The 20,271-nt window shown below is 39.1% G+C and overlaps 1 protein-coding gene across 2 annotated transcripts in view; it reads right to left on the bottom strand.

Annotated features, from left to right (window-relative positions):
* HPRT1 (hypoxanthine phosphoribosyltransferase 1) overlaps positions 1 to 19,916 on the bottom strand; it is a 65,561-nt gene extending 45,645 nt beyond the window's left edge. Inside the window, exon 1 of one of the 2 annotated variants that reach the window (XM_069074107.1) lies at positions 19,837 to 19,916. In XM_069074107.1, coding sequence (XP_068930208.1) covers positions 19,837 to 19,854 — 18 coding nt within the window. In that variant the 5' untranslated portion in view covers positions 19,855 to 19,916. Of the gene's footprint in view, positions 1 to 9,922; positions 10,050 to 19,836 lie in introns of those variants that run through there. The other variant, XM_069074108.1, reaches the window with a different exon arrangement.
* Between the last annotated feature and the right edge of the window lie 355 nt (positions 19,917 to 20,271).

Genomic DNA, 20,271 nt, shown 5'->3' with positions numbered 1-20,271 from the left:
CCCACCACCTGTTTCCCCCTCCTCCCTTACACTCCCAAGCTGCTGAATGTTGCTGGAGGAAGTTATGAAATTGTGCCAAATGGGTTCACTACAAATGCATATTATCTAATCTGAACTGGGTCCTCAAGGACACACAACAGTCTCTTTTATTCTCTCTGATTGACTCTCTTTAATACTCACCACAGCAGTTGTTCCAAACCTTACCTCTCCTCAAGTCCCCCAAGCCACCCCAATCCTTCCTTTCAGCAAAATCAAGGACATATGTCATGAGCCACAGACTCACAGAATTTCAGAGCTGGAAGGGCCCTCAGTGTCCATCTAATTCAAATCACACTTGACCAGGAATCCCCTTTGCAAAATCCCTACCAAGTAATCAGCCTGCCTCTTACCTACTTGCTCCCTCACCCCACTTGTTTAGCAGTGTGCTCAGGTTGCTCTCTTTTTATTATCTTTGCTATCCCCTTAAGCTATCCTTCCCCCCCCCCAATATCACACTCCTAGAAAGGATCATCTATGTGCTTTGCCTTTACTTCTTCACCACCCACTTTCCTTTAAATTCCTTGAAATCTGACTCACCTCCCCAACTCCTATGAAACTCCTCTCTCCAAGGTTATCAACAGTCTCTTAGTGACTACATGTGGTGACTTTTTCTTTCCTTTTGATTTCTACATGGCTTTTGACATTGTTGATCATCCTCTCCTGGATTCTTTCCCCTCTCTTGGCTTTTATGACACCACTGTTTCCTGGCTCTCCTACCTATATGAAAGTTCTTTTCTGGGGGATCATCATCTCTCTCTCTCTCTATCTTGGTGTAGGTGTCCCACAAGGTTCTGTTTTGGGTCCTTTTCTTGTCTCCCTCCCTTGGTGACATCAGCTCCTATGGGTTCAGTAATCATTTCTATGCTTGTGATTCCTATATCTATATATCCAGCCTCAATATCACTCCTGAAGACTAGTCTTATATCTCCAACTGCCTGCTGGATGTCTCCACTCTAGATTGTCCTGTTGACATTTCAAATGTAACAAGGTCCAAACAAAATTGGTTATCTTCTGCCCCCAAATCTAGCCCTCTTCGAAATTCTATTTCTTTTGAGGGCATCACTGTCCTCCTTTATTCAAAACCTCAAAGTCATCCTTGACTCTTTACTCTTTCTGACCCCTCCCATTCAATTAGTTACAAGTCTTGTCACTTTACCCTTGAACCATCTCTTTAAAAAATTAATAGTATTTTCTTTTTTCCAAATTGCATGTAAAGACAATTTTTAACATTCATTTTTTATAAAATTTTTCCAAAATTTCTCCCTTCTTATCCTCTCCCTCCCTAAGATTGCAAGCAATTTGATATGGGTTATATATGTGCAATCATGTAAAACCTATTTACATATTAGTCATGTTGTGAAAGAAGAAACAGTTTGCAAAACAATTACAGTTTACAAAAGGAAAAACCATGAAAAAAATAAAGAAAGTAAAAATAGTATGCTTTGATCTGCTTTCAGATTCCATCAGTTCTTTCTCTGGATGTAGATAGCATTTTCTATCATGAGTCTTTTGGAATTGTCTTGGATCATTGTATTGCTGAGAAGAGCTAAGTCAATCAAACAATGCTGCTGTTACTGTATACAGTGTTCTCCTGGTTCTGCTCATTTCACTTTGTATTGATTCATGTAAATCTTGCCATGTTTTTCGGAAATCCACCAACTCATCATTTCTTATAGAACAATAGTATTCCATTACATTAATATACTGTGACTCCCCAAATGACAAGCATCCCCTCAATTTCCAATTCTTTCCTTTGCAACATCTCTCTCTCTTTTTTTTTAAGCAATCGAGGTTAAGTAACTTGCTCAAGGTTACACGGCCAGTTATTTCTGGGTGTGGTGCTGAGTATCTGAGCCCGGATTTGATCCAGGTCATCCCGACACTGGAGCTGGTGCTCTTACTTGCTGAGCCACCTGGCTGCCCCTTGCAACATCTCTTGCAATCATTCTCTTTCCTCCATTCACATGGTCCCCACACTACTTCAGGTCTTCCTTATCACTCGCCAGGACTACTGTAATAGGTCCATAATTGGCCTTCCAGCTTCTATTCCTTCACCTCTCCAATCTATCCTCTCCAGAGCTGCCAAAATAAGTTTTCTAAGTCATAGCTCTGGCCATATCACTCCACTGCTCAAATATCAAGGGGCTCCCTGTCACCTCTAGGATAAAATACCAACTCTTCAGGCTGGCATTTAAAATCCTCCACAGGACTTCATGCCAAGATAGTTGCCTGAATGGGAGGCAGGCCACTCAGCTTCCATATAGCTATTGCAGAAAAACCCTTACATTACCATCAGACAGAAAAATGATCAAGAAATCCATGAAGAAACTGCAGTCAGTGATTTTCTCCACCCTAGAACTGAATAAAAAACCAGTCAGAATCCCAGGGGAATGAGAAAGTTGCCTTTAGCAAAACCAGCACTGTAACAGGTAAAGCAATGCCTTGTAGTAGGATCAGAGATGGCCAGAGACTTGTATGGCTTACAAGGATCTGTGTCTTTCTCCTGTGAAAGCCCCAGGGAGGTCAGAAAGACCCAGGGAGATCAGAGAACCTCAGGGTGAGGACCTGAGCAGAGTGGCAGTGCTCAGAACAGGAGGGCAACCCAGGTCAAAGGATTCTGATTTCCCCTAGAATTATTTTCTGGGATGTCAGAGTATTCCCTGAAGATTCCAAAACCTCAGGATCCTTTTGATTTGAATTTCTCTTATTATTACTGGTTTGGAGCATTCTTTCATATGTTTGTTAACAGTCATTAAGTAAGCACTTACAATGTGTCAAGCACTATTCTAAGTGCTGGGGATGCAAAAGAAGCAAAAAGAAAGACAGTTTCTGCCCTCAGGGAGCTTACATTTCATTTGGGGAAGACAACATATAAAAGGGGAACAGAGAAGTAGAGAAGTACTTTCAGGGATATGAAAGTTTTGAGAGTCAGGAGTGGAGCCCAAGCTTTTAAAATGGAGGCTTTTGGAGAACCAATCAGAGGAAGGAGCGACAGAGGCAAAGTGTATTTCTAGTTTGAGAAGGACAGAAGAGAAGTGAACTTCTAGGCTGACCACATACTGAGAAAATGAACAATATTATAGCTGTCCATAATATCTTCTCTCTAAGTTAGAACTTCCTTTTAGTTGTCTGAATTTCTGATAAGACTGAAAAGAAGGGTTTTATAACTTCAAAAATTTTGATTTCCATGGTAGCAGCATCGAGGAGGACTCAGCAGAGACAAGGGGCCTCCTTGTGTTGCCTTTCTCCTTGTCCATTCTTCTTTTGAGACTATTTATTCATATTATTTGACCACTTATCTATTGGGGAGTAGCTTTTGGTCTTATATATTTCTATTATTCATGTCTATATGTTAGATACTGAACCCTTAGTTGAGAAATTTAGTACAAAGATTTTCCCACTTGTCTACTTTTCTTCTTGTCCCACATGTATTAATTTTGTTGGTGCATATGCTTTACATTTTCACAAAGGGCAGGGCATTCATTGCTACCAATAACGAGAGAGTCCCATACCAATGGGCTTTGGGCCAGAGGTCACATTCAATTTATCTTTTATAATTGCTTCTGTCTCTTATTTTTAGGAATATGCCTCCTGCCCATAGCTGTGAAAGATTTAAAATCTGCTTGCCTTCTAATTTTCTTATGGTATGATCTGTAATATTCAGGTTCAGTTAGCCAATGAGCATCTATTAAACATCTACTATGTTCCAGTGAGGCTTGTGACTGTGCAGCCCTACCTCACTTAAATCCAATTCACTTTTTTTTAAAAGAAATTGGGGTTAAGTAACTTGCTCAAGGTTACATGGCCAGTTATTTTATGTGGGTGCCCAGTATCTGAGGGTGGAACCGATCCCGGGTCTCCTGATGCCGGGGCCGGAACTCTTACTCACTGCACCACCTGGCCGCCCCAATCCAATTCACTTTCAAGTCAAGACATCACCTTTCTTTCTTTTTTTTTAAGTAATCGGGGTTAAGTAACTTGCTCAAGGTTACACGGCCAGTTATTTCTAGGTGTGGTGCTAAGTATCAGAGCCCGGATTCGATCCCAGGTCATCCCAACTCTGGGGCTGGTGCTCTTACTCACTGAGCCACCTGACTGCCCCAAGACATCACCTTTCTGATATAAGTGGTATTCTTCGAGAATAGAGGATAAACAACTATGTTCTGGGCCGTGTGCTTCAAGCTGGGAATACAAAGAAAGACAAAAGACAGTCCCTGCCCTCAAAGACCTCAGGGGGAGAGAATGTGCAAAATACTATGCACAAACATTCTACACATATGACAAATTGGAAATAATCAACAAAGGGAAGGCTTTAGAATTAAAGGGGATAAGGAAAGGCCCCCTATGGAGTTGCATGTACATTTTAAATTTATTGTGGAGGAATAGAGGATTTTCAAGCATTCTTGATGAAAAAACCAGAGTTGAATAGGAACTTTGAAATGCAAGTACAAATACATATTTATCTAGAAAGCTAATCTTTTTCAGCAATTGAAAAGGCCGTATAATGATGTAGTGGTAACATTCTAATAGGGGAGAAGAAATGTGTACTTTCAGAACCTTAATATCTTTGAAGGGTAATGAGGGTGTCAATTAAGAAAAAAATAGAGGTGGAAGGGAGAAAGGAAAAGAATTGGCTCTGACCTGAACATTTGTGGAGAGGAAAGAGAAGGGAAGGTAAAAAGAATACAGTAATGTAGAAAGGAGGAAGAAAGGGTGGAATATTTGTGAAATGCATAGCACAGTGCCTGATACATAGTAGGTGCTTACCTTGGTTCCATCGTTTCCTTCCATATCCCTTCCCTCTCTCCCTAAGCCCTATTTCTTATGATCAGGGTACATGAGAAGAAGAGTATAGCAATACGGAGGAAGGGGTAGAGGGAACAGGTATCAGGTGAACATCACTTATCTGAAGAGGACAAAGAAAGCTAGAATTGTTGTAGAAATATATCAAACTCAAGAGGGAAAGAAGTAGGGATAAGGAAGTGCCAAGAGAGGATAATACGTGAGAGGGGATAATCACAAGCAAAACAAACTTCCTGATCTTGAAGGGATAAAATTAGCAAAAGGAAAAAGAAAAAGAAAAGAACTAGATTCTAAGGGGATAGAATAGAGAATATCTAAAAAAAGATCAGAGAACAGCTGAAAAAAATTATGGTATATGAATGTAATGGAATGTTATTGAGCCCTCAGAAATGATGAAAGAGACAATTTCAGAGTATTCTGGGTAATGGGAACTAATGTAAAGTTTGTAGAACCAGGAAACATTATTTATAAAGACAAGATTGCAAATAAAATCAATTTTGAAAGACTTACAAATTTTGATCAATGCAACAAACAACCATGATTCCAAAGAAAATATTATGAAACATGTTCCCCACCTCTTGATAGAGAGGTGATGAACTCAGGGTACAGAATGAGACAGATTTTTTAGACATGGTCACTACAGAAATTTGTTTTGCTTGACTATACATATTTGTTATAAGAATTTGTTTTTCTTTTTTCAAGGGGAGGGGGAAGTGAGTGAGAGAGAGAAAATAGATTTTTATTAATTGAAAAAATACATGAATAATTTTTTTATTTGTTTTTTTTTTTTAAGCAATCGGGGTTAAGTAACTTGCTCAAGGTTACATGGCCAGTTATTTCTGGGTGTGATGCTGAGTGTCTGAGCCCGGGATTCGATCTCCAGGTCATCCCAACACTGGAGCTGGTGCTCTTAGTTGCTGAGTCACCTGGCCGCCCCTCATGAACAATTTTTAAAAGAAAGTGATGGCATATTATCGTACCATAAGAAATGATGAAAGAAACTATTTTAGAGACTCCTGAGTAGTATGAACTGATGCAGAGTCAAGTAAGTAGAACCTGGAGAACAATTTATACATTAGCAACAACATTGTAAAGACAGAGTTCAAAGAGTTAAGAATTCTGATAAACAATAATCAACCATGTGGTCCAGAGCAATGGTGTCAAATTCAAATAGAAACAGATCCCTGCGGGCAGCATATTGACTTAGAAAACCAAAAATTAACATTACCTATGAGTTATTATATTTTTATTTATTTTTGTCAAACATTTTCCAATCACATTTTTTTTTTTTTGCTTTTTAGGCGACAATTGGGGTTAAGTGAATTGACCAAAAGTCACACAGCTGGCAATTGTGTCAAGTGTCTGAGGCCGGATTTGAACTCAGGTCCTCCTGACTCCAGGGCCAATGCTCTATTCACTGCGCCACTTAGCCACCACCATTCCAATCACATTTTAATCTAGGTTGGACTACCCTGGGAAATTTTGCAGGCCTCAACCACTGGCTGCTGAGAGTTTAACACCTCTACTCCACAGGACATATGATGAAGCATGCTATCTACCTCCTGATAGAGGTGGTAGACGCAGGGCACAGAATGATGCATACATTTTTAGACATAGCCATTGTGACTATACTAATCTGTTCACAAGAGTTTTTTCCTTTCTTTCTCTTAATTGGGTTGCAAAAGTTGGCAAAAGGGAAGACAAGGGATTTTAGCAATAGTGATGTAAAAAAAAGGCCACTGAAATTAAAATGCACAAAATAGAACAAAAGGAAGCACATATAGGATAGTTTGAAAGTAGCATGTGGATTTAATATATACTTTTTTTTTTAAAGCAATTGGGGATAAGTAACTTGCTCAAGGTTACACAGCCAGTTATTTCTGGGTGTGGTGCTGAGTATCTGAGCCCCATGCTCTTACTCGCTGAGCCACCTGGCCGCCCCTAAGCAATTGGGGTTAAGTAACTTGCTCAAGGTTACACGGCCAGGTGTTTTTGGGTGGGTGATAAGTGTCTGAGCCTGGGATTTGATCTCCAGGTTTTCTCAACACTGGAGCCGGTGCTCTTACTCGCTGTGCTACCTGGCCACCCCTTTAATATATACTTTTTATAGTAATATATATGAAATGGAGATTTAAAATTTCACATACAATTCTATTTTTCTGTTCTGCTGTGTATACAGAAATACTCTTTTTTTTTGAAAGGGGGGTGTTTAAATATGGAATAAAAAAAACCCTCCACAATTTTGCTACAATTTATTTTTCCAGCCTCATTTCATATTATTCCCCTTTGCTAATTTTATGAATTATTAGCTGTCTCTGAGAGTCAACATTCCATGTCCCCGTCCCCCGCCTTATGCACTCACATTAGCCATAGAATTTGCTGTCTCCTCATCTCTGCCTTTCAGAATTCTTATCTTTAGGGGCGGCTAGGCGTCAGTGAACAGAACACAGGCCCTAGAGTCAGGAGGACCTGAGTTCAAATCCGGCCTCAGACACTTAACACTTACTAGCCATGTAAACTTGGGCAAGTCACTTAACCCCAATTGCCCTCCCAAAAAAAAGCAAAAAAAAAAAAGTTCTTATCCTTATTCAAGATGGCAACTTGTATGCCATCCTTTTTGAAGACTTTCTTGATCCTAATAGTATCTCCCTCCCCAAACTCCTTTTTATTTATTGGTGTATGTGCTATAAACCTCCCCCACCCCCACTAGAAAGTAAACTTTTTTAGGAAAGACACTTTTACATTTGTACCACCATTGCCTAGTATGAGCCTTGCATTTAATAAACACATCATAAATTTTGGGTTCAATTGTTCAGTAGCAGAATCAGAATCCTTGGATTCCCTCTCTCTTAGGGCTAATGTAAGGAAAATGCTTTAGAAATGGGTACTAAAGGTGAAGCTATTTATTTAGGCTCCTTTATCTAGGACCAAAAAAATATAGAGGTCACTTTCACTACAAGAGATGATGGATTGGTCCCAAGTATTCCCATCCCCCTCCTAGACAGTCAGCTGTCTCTGTCAAGTCCAGGCATTGCCAGATGTGGTCCTTGGTAAAGTCACTAGATCTCTTAGCAGCTGCCACATGCATATTATTTGCCAAGTTTCATATGACACTCCAGAGGCCCTAATACCAAGCAGAATATATCAAGTAAACTGAGTAAATGAGCCTATGGAAAATGTTCGGAAAAGTACAATTCCAAGCATGAAATACAAAATGTCTAATGGATTTTTATGTCCATTTAAACACGTTAGACTAGGAAATACTGAAAGCAAAGGACCATAGATATCTCCTCCACTAGTTTCTTCTCTTTTCATCTACCATCTTGTGCATATACTGATATTCATAGGCATGGAAATGTTGACAATTTCCCATAGGTTCAAGCTACAGATGTTCTCAAGCTCCCTTTCTCTTCTTTTTTTTTTTTTTTTTTTTTGCTTCTTTGGAGGGGAGAAGGCAGGGCAATTGGGGTTAAGTGACTTGTCCAAGGTCACACAGCTAGTAAATTTTAAGTATTTGAGTCTAGATTTGAACTCAGGTCCTCCTGATTCCAGGGCCAGTGCTCTACTCACTGAGCCACCTAGCTGCCCCTCCCTTTCTTTTCTGATCTGGATCATCATCACCTTGCTCCAACTCTCAATCTTGAGAAGGAAGTGATACTTCAATACCAGGCTGAGTAGAAGCTGTCCCATGTGCCCAGTTCACAACATCTAGAAAATGGATGTCTTCTGGCCCAATCTTGAACCTTTATAGCAATCCCTGCTACAACATCCCTTACAGGTGGTCATTCAGTCTTTGCTTGAACTCATTCAGTGATGGAGAACTCAATGAGGCAGCCCATTTTATTGCCAAATAGTTCTTCCTTATACCTACCTGCCTGTAATCCAGTAGTCCTACTTCTGTTCTCTAGAACTTCACAAAATAAGTCTAATTCCTCTTTCATTTTCATTAAAAAAATAATGCTAAGACCTCCCTTCAGTTGTCTTTTTGTCAGGTTACACAGTTCCTTCCACCATTCATTATAGGGCAAGATTTCCAGACCTCTCACCACTGGGATGTTTTCATTTGGACATGCTTGAGTTTGTCACTTAAATACTTCAAGGATCTACGATGTTAGGGTGGGCACCCTCTCCACCAAAACAGATCACAAATCTTCTGTAACAAGGGTTCTTAATCTTTCCTGTGTGTCATGAACCTCTTTGTCAGTCTGCCCCTTCTTAGAATCATGTTTTTAAATGAAGAAAATAAAATTTATAGGATTACAAAAGAAGTCAATTATATCAAAATACAGTTAGCAAAATATTAAAAAGATATATTCACAAACCTTGGGTTAAGAATCTGTGTTCTATAACGTGGTTGATGGTATTTAGAAGCTGTCATGATTGAAAAAAACATCACCCCATGACCAATTGTGTGGCCATTTGTCTTTCATTTTTGTCTTTGGATTTCCAGAGAGAGGCACTATGCCTGGCAAATAGTAGGTGCTTTTTTGGGCCTAATCTACTTGGTTCAAAGTGATGTGAGTACTCTAGCTCCACTCTCTCTGAACAAGGCTAGCCTGGTCTGCCCTTTAAGGGGCTATGGGTACTCATGTAGAACCAGGGTGTTTCTTTTCTAATGCTGTCCTCTCAAGGCTCCATTCTGGTGTGTCTCCCTTATTGTTAACTGCCAATGACTAGTGTTGGTTTCATTTGACCAATTTACTTTAAAGAAAACAATAACAGATATACAAACATTTCTTCACCAACACTTTGGGGGTATACTTTCCCTTATATCACCTCAGTCCCTGGGGACAATGCTCAGACTTAACATTATTCTTATATAGCATTGGTCCCACCAAGTTCACATCAAAATTCAGCATTGCTGCTGGATGAGCTCTTGGCTCAGTTATCACTGGGCTGTGTCCCAAAGTTTGCTCCTTACTCTTCAGGGCCTCCAAACTAGAAACACTGGTGGTAAACTCTAGCATGATCTCTAATCCTGGATCTGACTTTTCAAAACTCGAAAGGAGGTTATAGCCTCCAATCTCCATCTAAAACAAAAGAACAAACACTGAGGAAAAGAACTGAGGTCCATACTCACTGGCTACATGTTGGCTTAGGATGGGGAGGGCCTTCTCTTTCCTCACCAGGCAGGAAGAAGACTGACCAAAAAAAGAGGTAGGATCTGTTTGACTAATGTTGTTTGAATGCATCCCAGTTCTGCCTACACAATCCTACCCACTTAAAGAGGCTCCTTTTTACCATGATTAGCCGACCAAAACTAGTTACAGAAAGTCTGCTCCAAAGACCATGTGAGGAAGGACTGTGCTAATAATGCCCAGTCCTGTTCCAAAAAGATTCCCATGATACGACAAAGAGAAGATATTCACGGTTAGATGGCATGCATAGGTTTTATTTAAACATATGAAGAAATAGAAATGTTAGCCTCCAGATGACACTAAGCTGTAATAACTGCTCTGAAAGGCTTCCCTGGCCCTAGGACCCTTTTAAATCCCAGCTGTGTTATTATTGGTGCCAGGAATCTGCTACACAAGGGTTGAACCTTTTATTAGAGTTGAGGAACTTGCCCTTTTGGAAGGGTATACAGCTAAATAGGGATTCTACACTAAGCATCACATGCAAAGGAGGCTTAGCTTGAGCTCAGCTTGATCCAGGTGGTGTTAATCCCACAATATTTTCTCTGCCCTGGGTTCAAGTACCAGGCATGTTCCAAGGCTTGGGCAATATGGGGAAACTGTCATGGCTCCCATCCTGCACCTACTTCTATAACAGCCCTCAATAGATCTTTAATTGAAGTGTTCCTTAGTGAAATGAAAAAAAAAAACAAGGGCCTGAATGAATTTGTGTCTTGTTTCATACCAAGGACTATAGGTTGTCCATTCACTTTTCAGTACCCTGGCTTTTCTGTGTAACTGGAAAACCTGGCAAAAATGTTTTTGTGAACTGGTTTTTGATACAGAGTATTTACAAAGGGCTAACCAAGAAATCTGGGCATAAAATTGAACTGTGAAAGGCCAAGGAGAAAATAGGATTTTCCTACAGAGAAATTTACAATATCACCTTCTCTTTTGATCATTATGTTTTTTCTTTTTTTTTTTTTTGGCAACAATGTTAATTTCATTTAAAAATTTTTTTTATTAAATTATTTATTTTTAGCTTTCAACATTCACTTCCATAAGTTTTAAATTTTCTCCCCCTCCCTCTCCAAGATGGCTTGCAATCTGATATGGGCTCTACACATACATTCCTATTAAACACATTTTCACATTAGTCTTAATTCTTTAAAAAAAAATAGCTTTCAATTTCTTTTCTTTTTATTTCTTTTAAAAAAATTCTTTTCTTAAATTTGCCATTGAATAGCATTACATGTAGAAGAGGAACTTAGGAAATATAATTTGCCTCCAGATTTCATATATGGAAATACTCAGGCTTCAAGGTCTTAGGCTTTGTCCTTTTTTGTTGAACAATTAATTGTGTTGCTGTTTGTGCCAAATGACGTATATTCAGATCCTCATTTTGCTTGCTAGAATACTCAAAAGCATCTATCTTTGTCTAAGTTTGGAACCATGGTTGGGACTGAGTTCCATAGAAGAGTTTAAAACATCAGTTTTCATATCAGTGATAATTTTCTTTCTTGTACAGTGATGGATATTGTTTTAGGATGTCCTAAAAATTAATGGCAAAGGACAAAATGTCCCAAGATGTTTACAAAACATTTCAGGGTTGTGTACCACTTTATAAAAATATAAGAATGCCTCTAGCCTTTATATAGCATTTTAAGGTTTGCTGAGCACTTTACATATGTTATTTCATTTGATACTCTCAACAACCTTGTGGGGGATGAGCTATTACTATCCCACGTTTTTACAGATGAGAAAACAGGCACAGGTAGTTTTATTGTCTTGCCCAGGATCACATAGGTAGTAGATGTCTGATGCAGACTTGAACTCCAGTCTTTCTAACTTGCTTTATAGTTTCAACCCCAAAGTTCAATTTAACATTTCCTATATACTTCCTTTACAAACTTTTCATTTCTTAGACAAATTTATAAAGTTGTTACCCTAATACAAAAGTTTTTAACCTGGGGTCCCTGAACTTGTTTTAAAAATATTTTGATAAATGTATTTCAATATATGGTAATTGCTTTTCTTTGTAATTCCATCTGTTTTATTTTATGCAATTAAAAACCTTATTCTGAGAAGGGGTCCATAGGCATCCCCAGGCAGGCAGAGAGGCCCAGGACTCTTAAAAAAGGTTAAAGACCTCAGCCTTAAAAAGCTAAAGGGTCCAAAAGAGAGATTATTTTGTAATTTGATGGCCATTCTTTATACTAACTGAACAATACAGAATTTAACATTTGTTGAGCAGCTAAAATTCCTTGAGAAGTAGGTCTCCAACCGGGGTTTGCATTTTCACACTCCATAGGAGGGTGAGGTCACCCTCATGTGCCCCAGACTGCAGATACTATTGCAGGGATTGTCTTAGCCTCCTGCTTTTGCCCTGCATTCTCCTTATCAGAAATGAATGGAAATCTAATCCTCCTCTTTCTCACAATTGTTTTCTCAAAGCCTCTCTGGCCTGCCTTCTCTTTGCCTTTTGGACAAGGGGAAGGAGATGAAATGCCTAAGAAAAACTGCTAAGCTGTATTTTTTTTTTTTGCAAACTGTTTCTTCTTTCACAACATGATTAATATGGAAATAGGTTTTACATGATCGCACATATATAACATATATCAAATTGCTATCTTGGGGAGAGGGAAGAGAAGGGGAAAAATTTGGAACTCAAAATTTTATAAAAAATTAATGTTAAAAATTGTCTCTACATGTAATTAGAAAAAAGAAAATGCTATCAATCGTGAATTTTTTTTCTTTTAAAACCTTGTTAGAGGACTATTGGAGAGATTTTTGAGCAGAGTACAAAAATCTTAGCCCCCTTCCCAGCAAATGTTAAAAAAATACTCTTCTTTCTTCAGTTCCCTAACCAAGAATCCATGGAGATGAGGGCTCAAAGAAATGCTTTCAGCCAATGCTAAATCAAAACGCAATTTATAACCTATGCCTGCTATGCAGAACTTAAAAATAGGCCTCTTCATTGAGGGTGTAGTAGAAAGAACACTGACCTAAGAGTCAGTCTATGGTACTTTGGATGAATTACTTGCATGCCCCAATTTCCACTTCTTAAAAATAGGCAAATAATCCTTTTATTACCTAATGTATAAGGCTATTGCAAGAAAAGTACACTGGAAGCAAGCTCCCAAAGTGCCCTGTAAAGGTGAGCTCTATAAACCTTCTTAAATATTAGGAATATTTGGAAATCAGTTTTTAGAGTAAGCCCACCTTTAGCCCATATCATTTAAGAATACAGAAGAGCAGTTATACTTGAAAGATTTGTTGCCTATCACTTTAAGAAATGATTTAAAAAAGCTACGTAATCAATCAGCTCAAAAGATTCATTTGGGGGAGAATTGGGAAAAAACCAAATGCTGAATTAGGAAGGTGTGAAATTGCTTCCCAAGTCATGGCATTCTTCTTGAGCTTGAAATGTGCTCACTATGGAGTGGGTAATTTTGAATATAGAGGGGCCTGAGTCCGGTTGTAGGATTGCTGGGTCAAAAGGTTTAGACAGTTTAGTCATTTATCTTCCATATTTCCAAATAGATATCCAGAACAGTTAGATCAATCGAGAGCTCCACAGACAATGTGTTAATTGCCTGTCTCCCATAGCCTCGACAACACTATTTTCATTTTTGTCTTGGCTAATTGGCAGTATGTGAAGAAGGCAAACCTCAGATTTGTTTTAATTTAGTGATGCTTACTCTTAATGATTCAGAGCATGTTTCTGAATGGCTCTTGTACATACAGGGTGTCCCAGAAGTTTTAGTGCAGTCTTAAGCTAACGCTAAAGTTTAAGGCTGCACTATGACTTTTGGGATACCTTATATGTACAACCAAAAGTCATTCCCTAATAGATGAGGGGGTCAAAGGACAAAAATGGGTTTCAAAGTACTGCAACCACAATGATAATTAAAAAACGTGCTCCAAGTCACTAGTATTCAGTGAAATGCAAATTTAAACAGTTCTGAGGTTTCATTTTGCACACTGCCAATGAGCTATTAATTAGCTAAGACTTTTGCAACATCCCATGTTTATGTCAGTTCCCTGCACATGTTGACTTTTGTCAGTAATATTTAATGCATACTATTTTTCCTACTTGATAGTATTTCTTATTCCATTCCATTGATTTTGTACACACAAAACCTTTTAAATCTTATATAATCATTATTTTGTCTTTTATAATATTTTTTTTGGAGGGAGTTAAGTGACTTGCCCAAAGTCACACAGCTAGTAATTGTATCAAGTGTCTGAGACTGGATTTGAACTCAGGTCCTCCTGACTCCAGGACCAATGCTTTATTCACTGCATCACCTAGCCACGCCCCCCCTTTTTTTTCCCTTTTTTTGTCTTTCATAATCTTTATCTCTGGTTTGGTTAAGAATTTCTCTCCCCTCTTCCTTCTCCCCACTCCCAGCTACAGCTATAAAAGCTAATTTTTAGGTGAATTTTTATATTCAGGTTGTGTAGCCATTTTGAGTTTATGTTTGTATATGGTTTAAGAAGCTGAGCTAAACTTAATTTCTGCCAAACTTCTTTTCAGTTTTCCCAGCAGTTCTTTATTTTTATTTTTTGCCTTTTGGAGGGCAATTGGGGTTAAGTAACTTGCCTGAGGTTACACGGCTAGTTTTTTTGTGTTAAGTGTCTGAGGCCGGAACCGAACTCAGGTCCTCCTGACTCCGGGGCTGGCGCTTTTACTCACTGCATCACCTAGCTGCCCCCCAGCAGTTCTTGTCAAATGAGTCCTCCCCCCAATAACTTATTATCCTGGGTTTATCAATCAAAAAACCATTTTTGATTGTTTCTGTTTTTTGCTTATCAAGTTTGTTCCACTGATCTGCCTTTTTGTTTCTTATATGTATCAGGCTCTTGTGAAAATGTCCATTTCATCATTTCTTATGGCACAATAATATTCCATTATATTAATATACCATAACATGTATGTACATATATTATATGCCTGTGTTTTGAAGAAACTCTTTTTTTTCAAACATTATCTCTCTCTTCTACGCTCCCCCTTGTGAATAATTAAAAAAAGAAAAGGGAAACCTTCATAAGAAATGTGCATAATCCAGCAAAACTAATTCCCACATTGGCCATGTCTAAGAAAATATTCTCATTTTTCATGTTAAGTCCATCATTTTGTCTGGAAGGAGGTGGGTAGGTAATGTGTTCCATTTTGAGTCCTTTAGAATCATGGTTTTTAATTGCATTCATTGAAGTCTAAAGGCTTTCAATATATTTTTAAAAAAATATTCTTGTCATTATAGAAATCATTCTCTTACTTCTGCTCATTTCATTCTAAATCAGTTCAGACATCTTCTCAGGCTCTTGTGAAAATGTCCATTTCATCATTTCTTATGGCACAATAATATTCCATTACATTCATATACTATAATTTGTTTAGTCATTCCCTAATAGGTAGACATCTTCTTCATTTCCAGTTTTTTGCTTCTTTGAAAAGAGTTGCTATAAATAATTTTATACATGGATCATTTTCCTTTTTTTTTTTAAATCTTTTGGAGGTATTGGCTTAGTGGTGATATTTCCAGGTCAAAGGGTATGGGCAGTTTAGTGATTTTGGGGCCTAGTTCCAAATTGCTTTTCAGAATGGCTAGACCAATTGATGGCTCCATTAACAATGCATTAGTATGCCTGTTTTCCTGCAGTCCCTCCAACATTTGTCATTTTTTTTCTCATCTTTGCTAATTTGATGGGTATAAGGAGGGAGTTGCCTTCATTTGTATTTCTTTAATTATTAGTGATTAGCATTTTTTCATTTGGCTGTTGCAGTTCTTCCTTTGAAAACTCATGTGCTTTGGCCATTTATCTATTGAGAAGTGGCTTTTATTCTCACCGACTTAAATCAATTCGTTATGTATCTTTATCAGAGAAAGTTGCTACAAAGATTTTTTCCTTCAGTTACCTGTTAACCTCCTAATTTTAATTTCATTAGTTATATTTGTACAAAACCTTTTAAATTTTGTACAATTTAAAATTGGCCATTTTATCTTCTGTTATTCTTTCTATCCCTTGTTTGGTCATTACTTTTCTGTTTTTTTAACCAGTACAAAATAGTGCTGGTGGTTACTGCTTTATAATACATTTGGACAGGGGGCGACTAGGTGGTATAGTGAATAGAGCACTGGCCCTGGAGTCAGGAGGACTGTTCAAATCTGGCCTCAGACATTTAACACAAAAACTAGCTGTTTGACCTTGGGCAAGTCACTTAACACCAATTGCACTCCAAAAAGCAAAAAAAAAAAAAAATAAATATAATATATTTGGATGTCTGATAATGCTGGATCCCTTTCATTCATACCTTTCTAATGATTTCCTTTGAAATTCTAGACCTTTTTGGGATGAATTGCCTAACAGGCTCTGCCATGCAGGGGTTGGCATCATCTACATCCTCAACCATTTGCTCCTCTCCACTCCCCTCCGCAAGTTATCCTGAGTGGGAGAGCAGGGCTACTTGCCCAAGGCAGATCCTAGCTTGAACCCAGGCCCAGGCTCAGGCCAAGCCAGACCACCACTCACCATCCCCTTTAACCATCCCCTTCAACTCGTCACTCCTCACTTCTACCTCCCAGGTGAATAAACAGACCCAGATCCTCTGCATCACCCCTTAGAGAGTGTGAGTTTCTCTCCCCATCTGCCACCCACTATTATCCCTGTCATTCTTCCTGTTTCTCTCCTTATGACTGCAATAATTAATTGCAGGCCATTTAAGAAAAAAAAACCTGTCTCCTTCTGTCACCACCCCCCTCAACCCAATCCCACTCATGTCACAGTCCAACTGTGCCCACACTCTCCACTGCCCCTTGTTGGAATTCCCATTTTATGGAGAATTAATCCTCCATCTTGGACCTCTTTCACTCATACTCCTTATTATTAGAGCTCATGGAGACCAGACTCTCCTCTGAGGACAATGCATCCATGCCTATTTTCTTCAGCCCTGTCTGGACTTCTCTCTTCCTCCCTCCCTAAGACTGGTTCAGAAGGAACATCAGAGTACTCTTTGCTCCCCTCTATTACTCCCATACTCTCTTTTTGCCTTTGTCAGGAATCTTTCTTCATTTGAAGTCCACACAATTAAAATTTTTAGCCCAATTGAAATTATGGTAGTAGAACACTGACCCCTGGGTTGTATACCAATTTCCTTTTTTCTCAAGGAGTTCAGCATCTGACTCATCATTTTCTTCTTCTCCTTAACTTCTGCCTGTATACCAGGAGACTTTAATATTTATGTAGATGGTCTGTCAAACTCCCAAACCTTCCATTTCCTTAACCTTTTTAAGCCCCATGACATACCCCTTTATTCCACCTCAGTCACACATAAGCATGCATGGTCATACACTAGATCTGGAGCTTACTCACAAATGTTCCACTTCCCTAATTAGAAACTCTGACATTCCCCTAGCTGACCATAACCTCCTATCATTCCACCTCTCCCTATGCTTTCCCCCTCCTACACCTGTTCTCCTCTGTCATCGACACATCTATTCTTTCCACCCTGTAGTACTTTCTCAGGCCATTGCCCCTGCTCTGACTTACCTCTCTAAACCCGTTAGTAGTTTGCCATTCCAACTCTACCCTCTCCTTTGCTCCTGAATCCCTTGCCCCTTTGTCCTCTATTTCCTCTCCTTTGGCATTGTTGCCCACTTCAACTTCCACTCAATGAGCAATTGAATGAAGCTGGAGGAAAGCCTACAACCATATTGAGTGGATACATTAGAAAGTCATGGTACCCATGTGAAATTGGGCCCTCATTGCATTCCTTGACTATTTCATTCATTCTCTACAGAAACTGTTCCAGTTTCTTTCCTCCTGAAGCCCCAACATCTCCTCCTTGCTCCTTTTCTCACAACTGAAAAAAGAAACCCCAAAACCAGGCCATTCAGTGTAAGCTCTCTCTTTGCCTATTTTCTTGATCTCAAAACCCCTTGACATTCTCCTTTCTCCCAGATGCTGACAAAAAGGTGGCCCTTTTCCTGTGCATGCACACTTGGGCCCATTCCCATCCACCTTCTCCAGATGATTGGATCCTCAGTCATCTCCCCTCCCAGGCTCCTTGAATCTTTAGTCTCTATCAACTGGTTCCTTCTCTACCTTCAAATATGCCCATTTCCCTCATCCTTAAAAAAACACAATAAAAAAAACTTCACTAGGACCTTCCAGCCCCTGAAGGTATCATCCTATCTCTATCCTCCCTTTCCCATCTAAACTCCTTGAAAAAGTTGTCCACACTCAAGTACTTTCACATTCTCTCTTCTTACTTGTTCCTTAACCCTTTCCAATCTGACTTTTAATCCAGTTACTTAACTGAAAATGTTCTCTCCAAAGTCACCAATGATTAATCTCCAAATCTGATGGCCTTTTCTCAGAACTAGTCCTTATTGAGCTGCCTGCATTTGATTCTCTTTGTTGACTCTTTTCCTGGATACTTTCCCCTCTCCAGGTTTTTGTTACATTACCCTTTGCTGGTTTGCCTCCTACCTGTCCGACCACGCTTCAGTTTTGTTTTCTGGCTCATCATCCACATACCACATCTTCTAATTGTGGGTGTCCCCCAAGGTTCTATCCTGGGCTCTCTTCTCTTCCCTTCATACTTTTCTCTTAGTAACTTCATTGGCTCTCATGGGATTTAGTATCACCTGTATGTAGAGGACTCTTAGTTCTATATATTCAGGCCCAGGCTCTTTCCTGAGAGCCTATGGGTCCTATGTCACCAATTACAATGGGATATTTCAAACTGGATGTCCTGGAGACACCTTAAACTACTCATTATCTTTGTTCCTAAAAATCACCCCCTCTTCCAACCTTCCCTATTTCTGTCTAAGGGACAACCATCTTTTCAGTTTCTTGGCATTATCTTGGACTCCTCACTCTTCTTCACCCTCTATACTGACTTACTTGCCAAATCTTGGTATTTATGCCTTCATGACATCTCTTGAATCCAACCCTTACATATTCAGGCCCAAATCACCTCTCACCTAGATGATTCCAGCAGCCCCCGATTTGGTCTCTCTGCCTCAAGTCTGTTAACCACTGCAAGCACATCCTATACATTGTTGTCAAAGTATTTTCCTTAAGCCCAGATCTAACTATGCAATTCCTCCACTCAACCAATTCCAATGACTTACTGACTCTAGGATAAATATAAATGCCTCTGTTTAGCTTTTAAAGCCTAGCCGCAAGTACCTTTCCAGCCTTAATGGACATTATGCCCTTCCTCCCCCCACCCTGTGATCCAGCCAAATCGGCCTCCTCTCTAGTCCTCACACATGACACTCCATCTCCCATCTCGCTGAATTTGTACTGGCCATCCCTTATGCCTGGAATGCAGTTCTGCATCACCCGCACTCGGAGTGTGAGTTTTTCCTTTAAGACACAGCTCAGACACCACCTTTTGCATTATGCTTTTCCTGATTCCCCCAAAGTGCTAGTGCCCCCTCCAAAACTATCTTGTATCTAACTACTTTGTGTTTGTATAGATGTGTATTTATTAACTTTATATATGTATCTGCTGTCTCTTCCATGAGATTGCAGGCCTCTTCTTGCCAGGGCCTAGAATATTAGTACATGCTTAATAAGTGCTTGTTGAGATTGAAGGTAGCATTATCATTTGCTTATATTATAAGTACATAGCTAAAACTAACTGACACTTTTTTTTAAAGGAAAATAAATGAAAATGCTACTTGTAGCTACTTATAGGAAATAAATTTTTTTTTTCCTCAACACTCAGGTTAATTCTCTGCTAAAAATCTTCAGCTAAAAAGTGAAAAAATTTAATCAACCAGCTATTTAAAAAAAATCATATTCTTTTTTAAACTGACCAGTTGTTAGATCTAATTGTAACCTTAGGAATAAGAAACCTCACCCTGCAGACGAAAGTCATTTGATCCTTCCACAAGAACAGTACATAACACTTCAAGTGTACTGAACAGTCTACCACATTTAATTTTGCACGTATGGAGCAGTCTATATAGGCTCAAGGAACAGCTGTTGGGCAATTTGTTCCGCTTCAGAAGGGAGGGGGAAGGGAAATGCTCCAGCAGCTTCCTGCTGCCAAACCCTAAAATATTGCTGTTAATAATAAATAAGAGAGAAAACCTTTTAACCTTAACCCTTTCATAGATAGAAACTAGGGCTTCAAAAGTTTAAAATGTACTCTAGTTCCTACAGCACTGACTAGTTTGGAAGGTTTAAAGTCTTTTTTTTTTCATTCCTGAAGCTGGGGATACAAGTACTATATTCCTATTTCAAGAGGAGGAAACTGAGGTTTAGAGTAGGGAAGCAACTTCATCTCATTTAG

This window comes from Petaurus breviceps, unplaced genomic scaffold (assembly GCF_028583685.1).
Source record: "Petaurus breviceps papuanus isolate PSGF00001 unplaced genomic scaffold, PetGlider_PUasm1.0 90881, whole genome shotgun sequence".
NCBI lineage: Eukaryota > Metazoa > Chordata > Mammalia > Diprotodontia > Petauridae > Petaurus > Petaurus breviceps.
The sequence above is the reverse complement of the archived record's forward strand: the minus strand, read 5'-3'. Positions and strand labels throughout refer to the sequence as shown.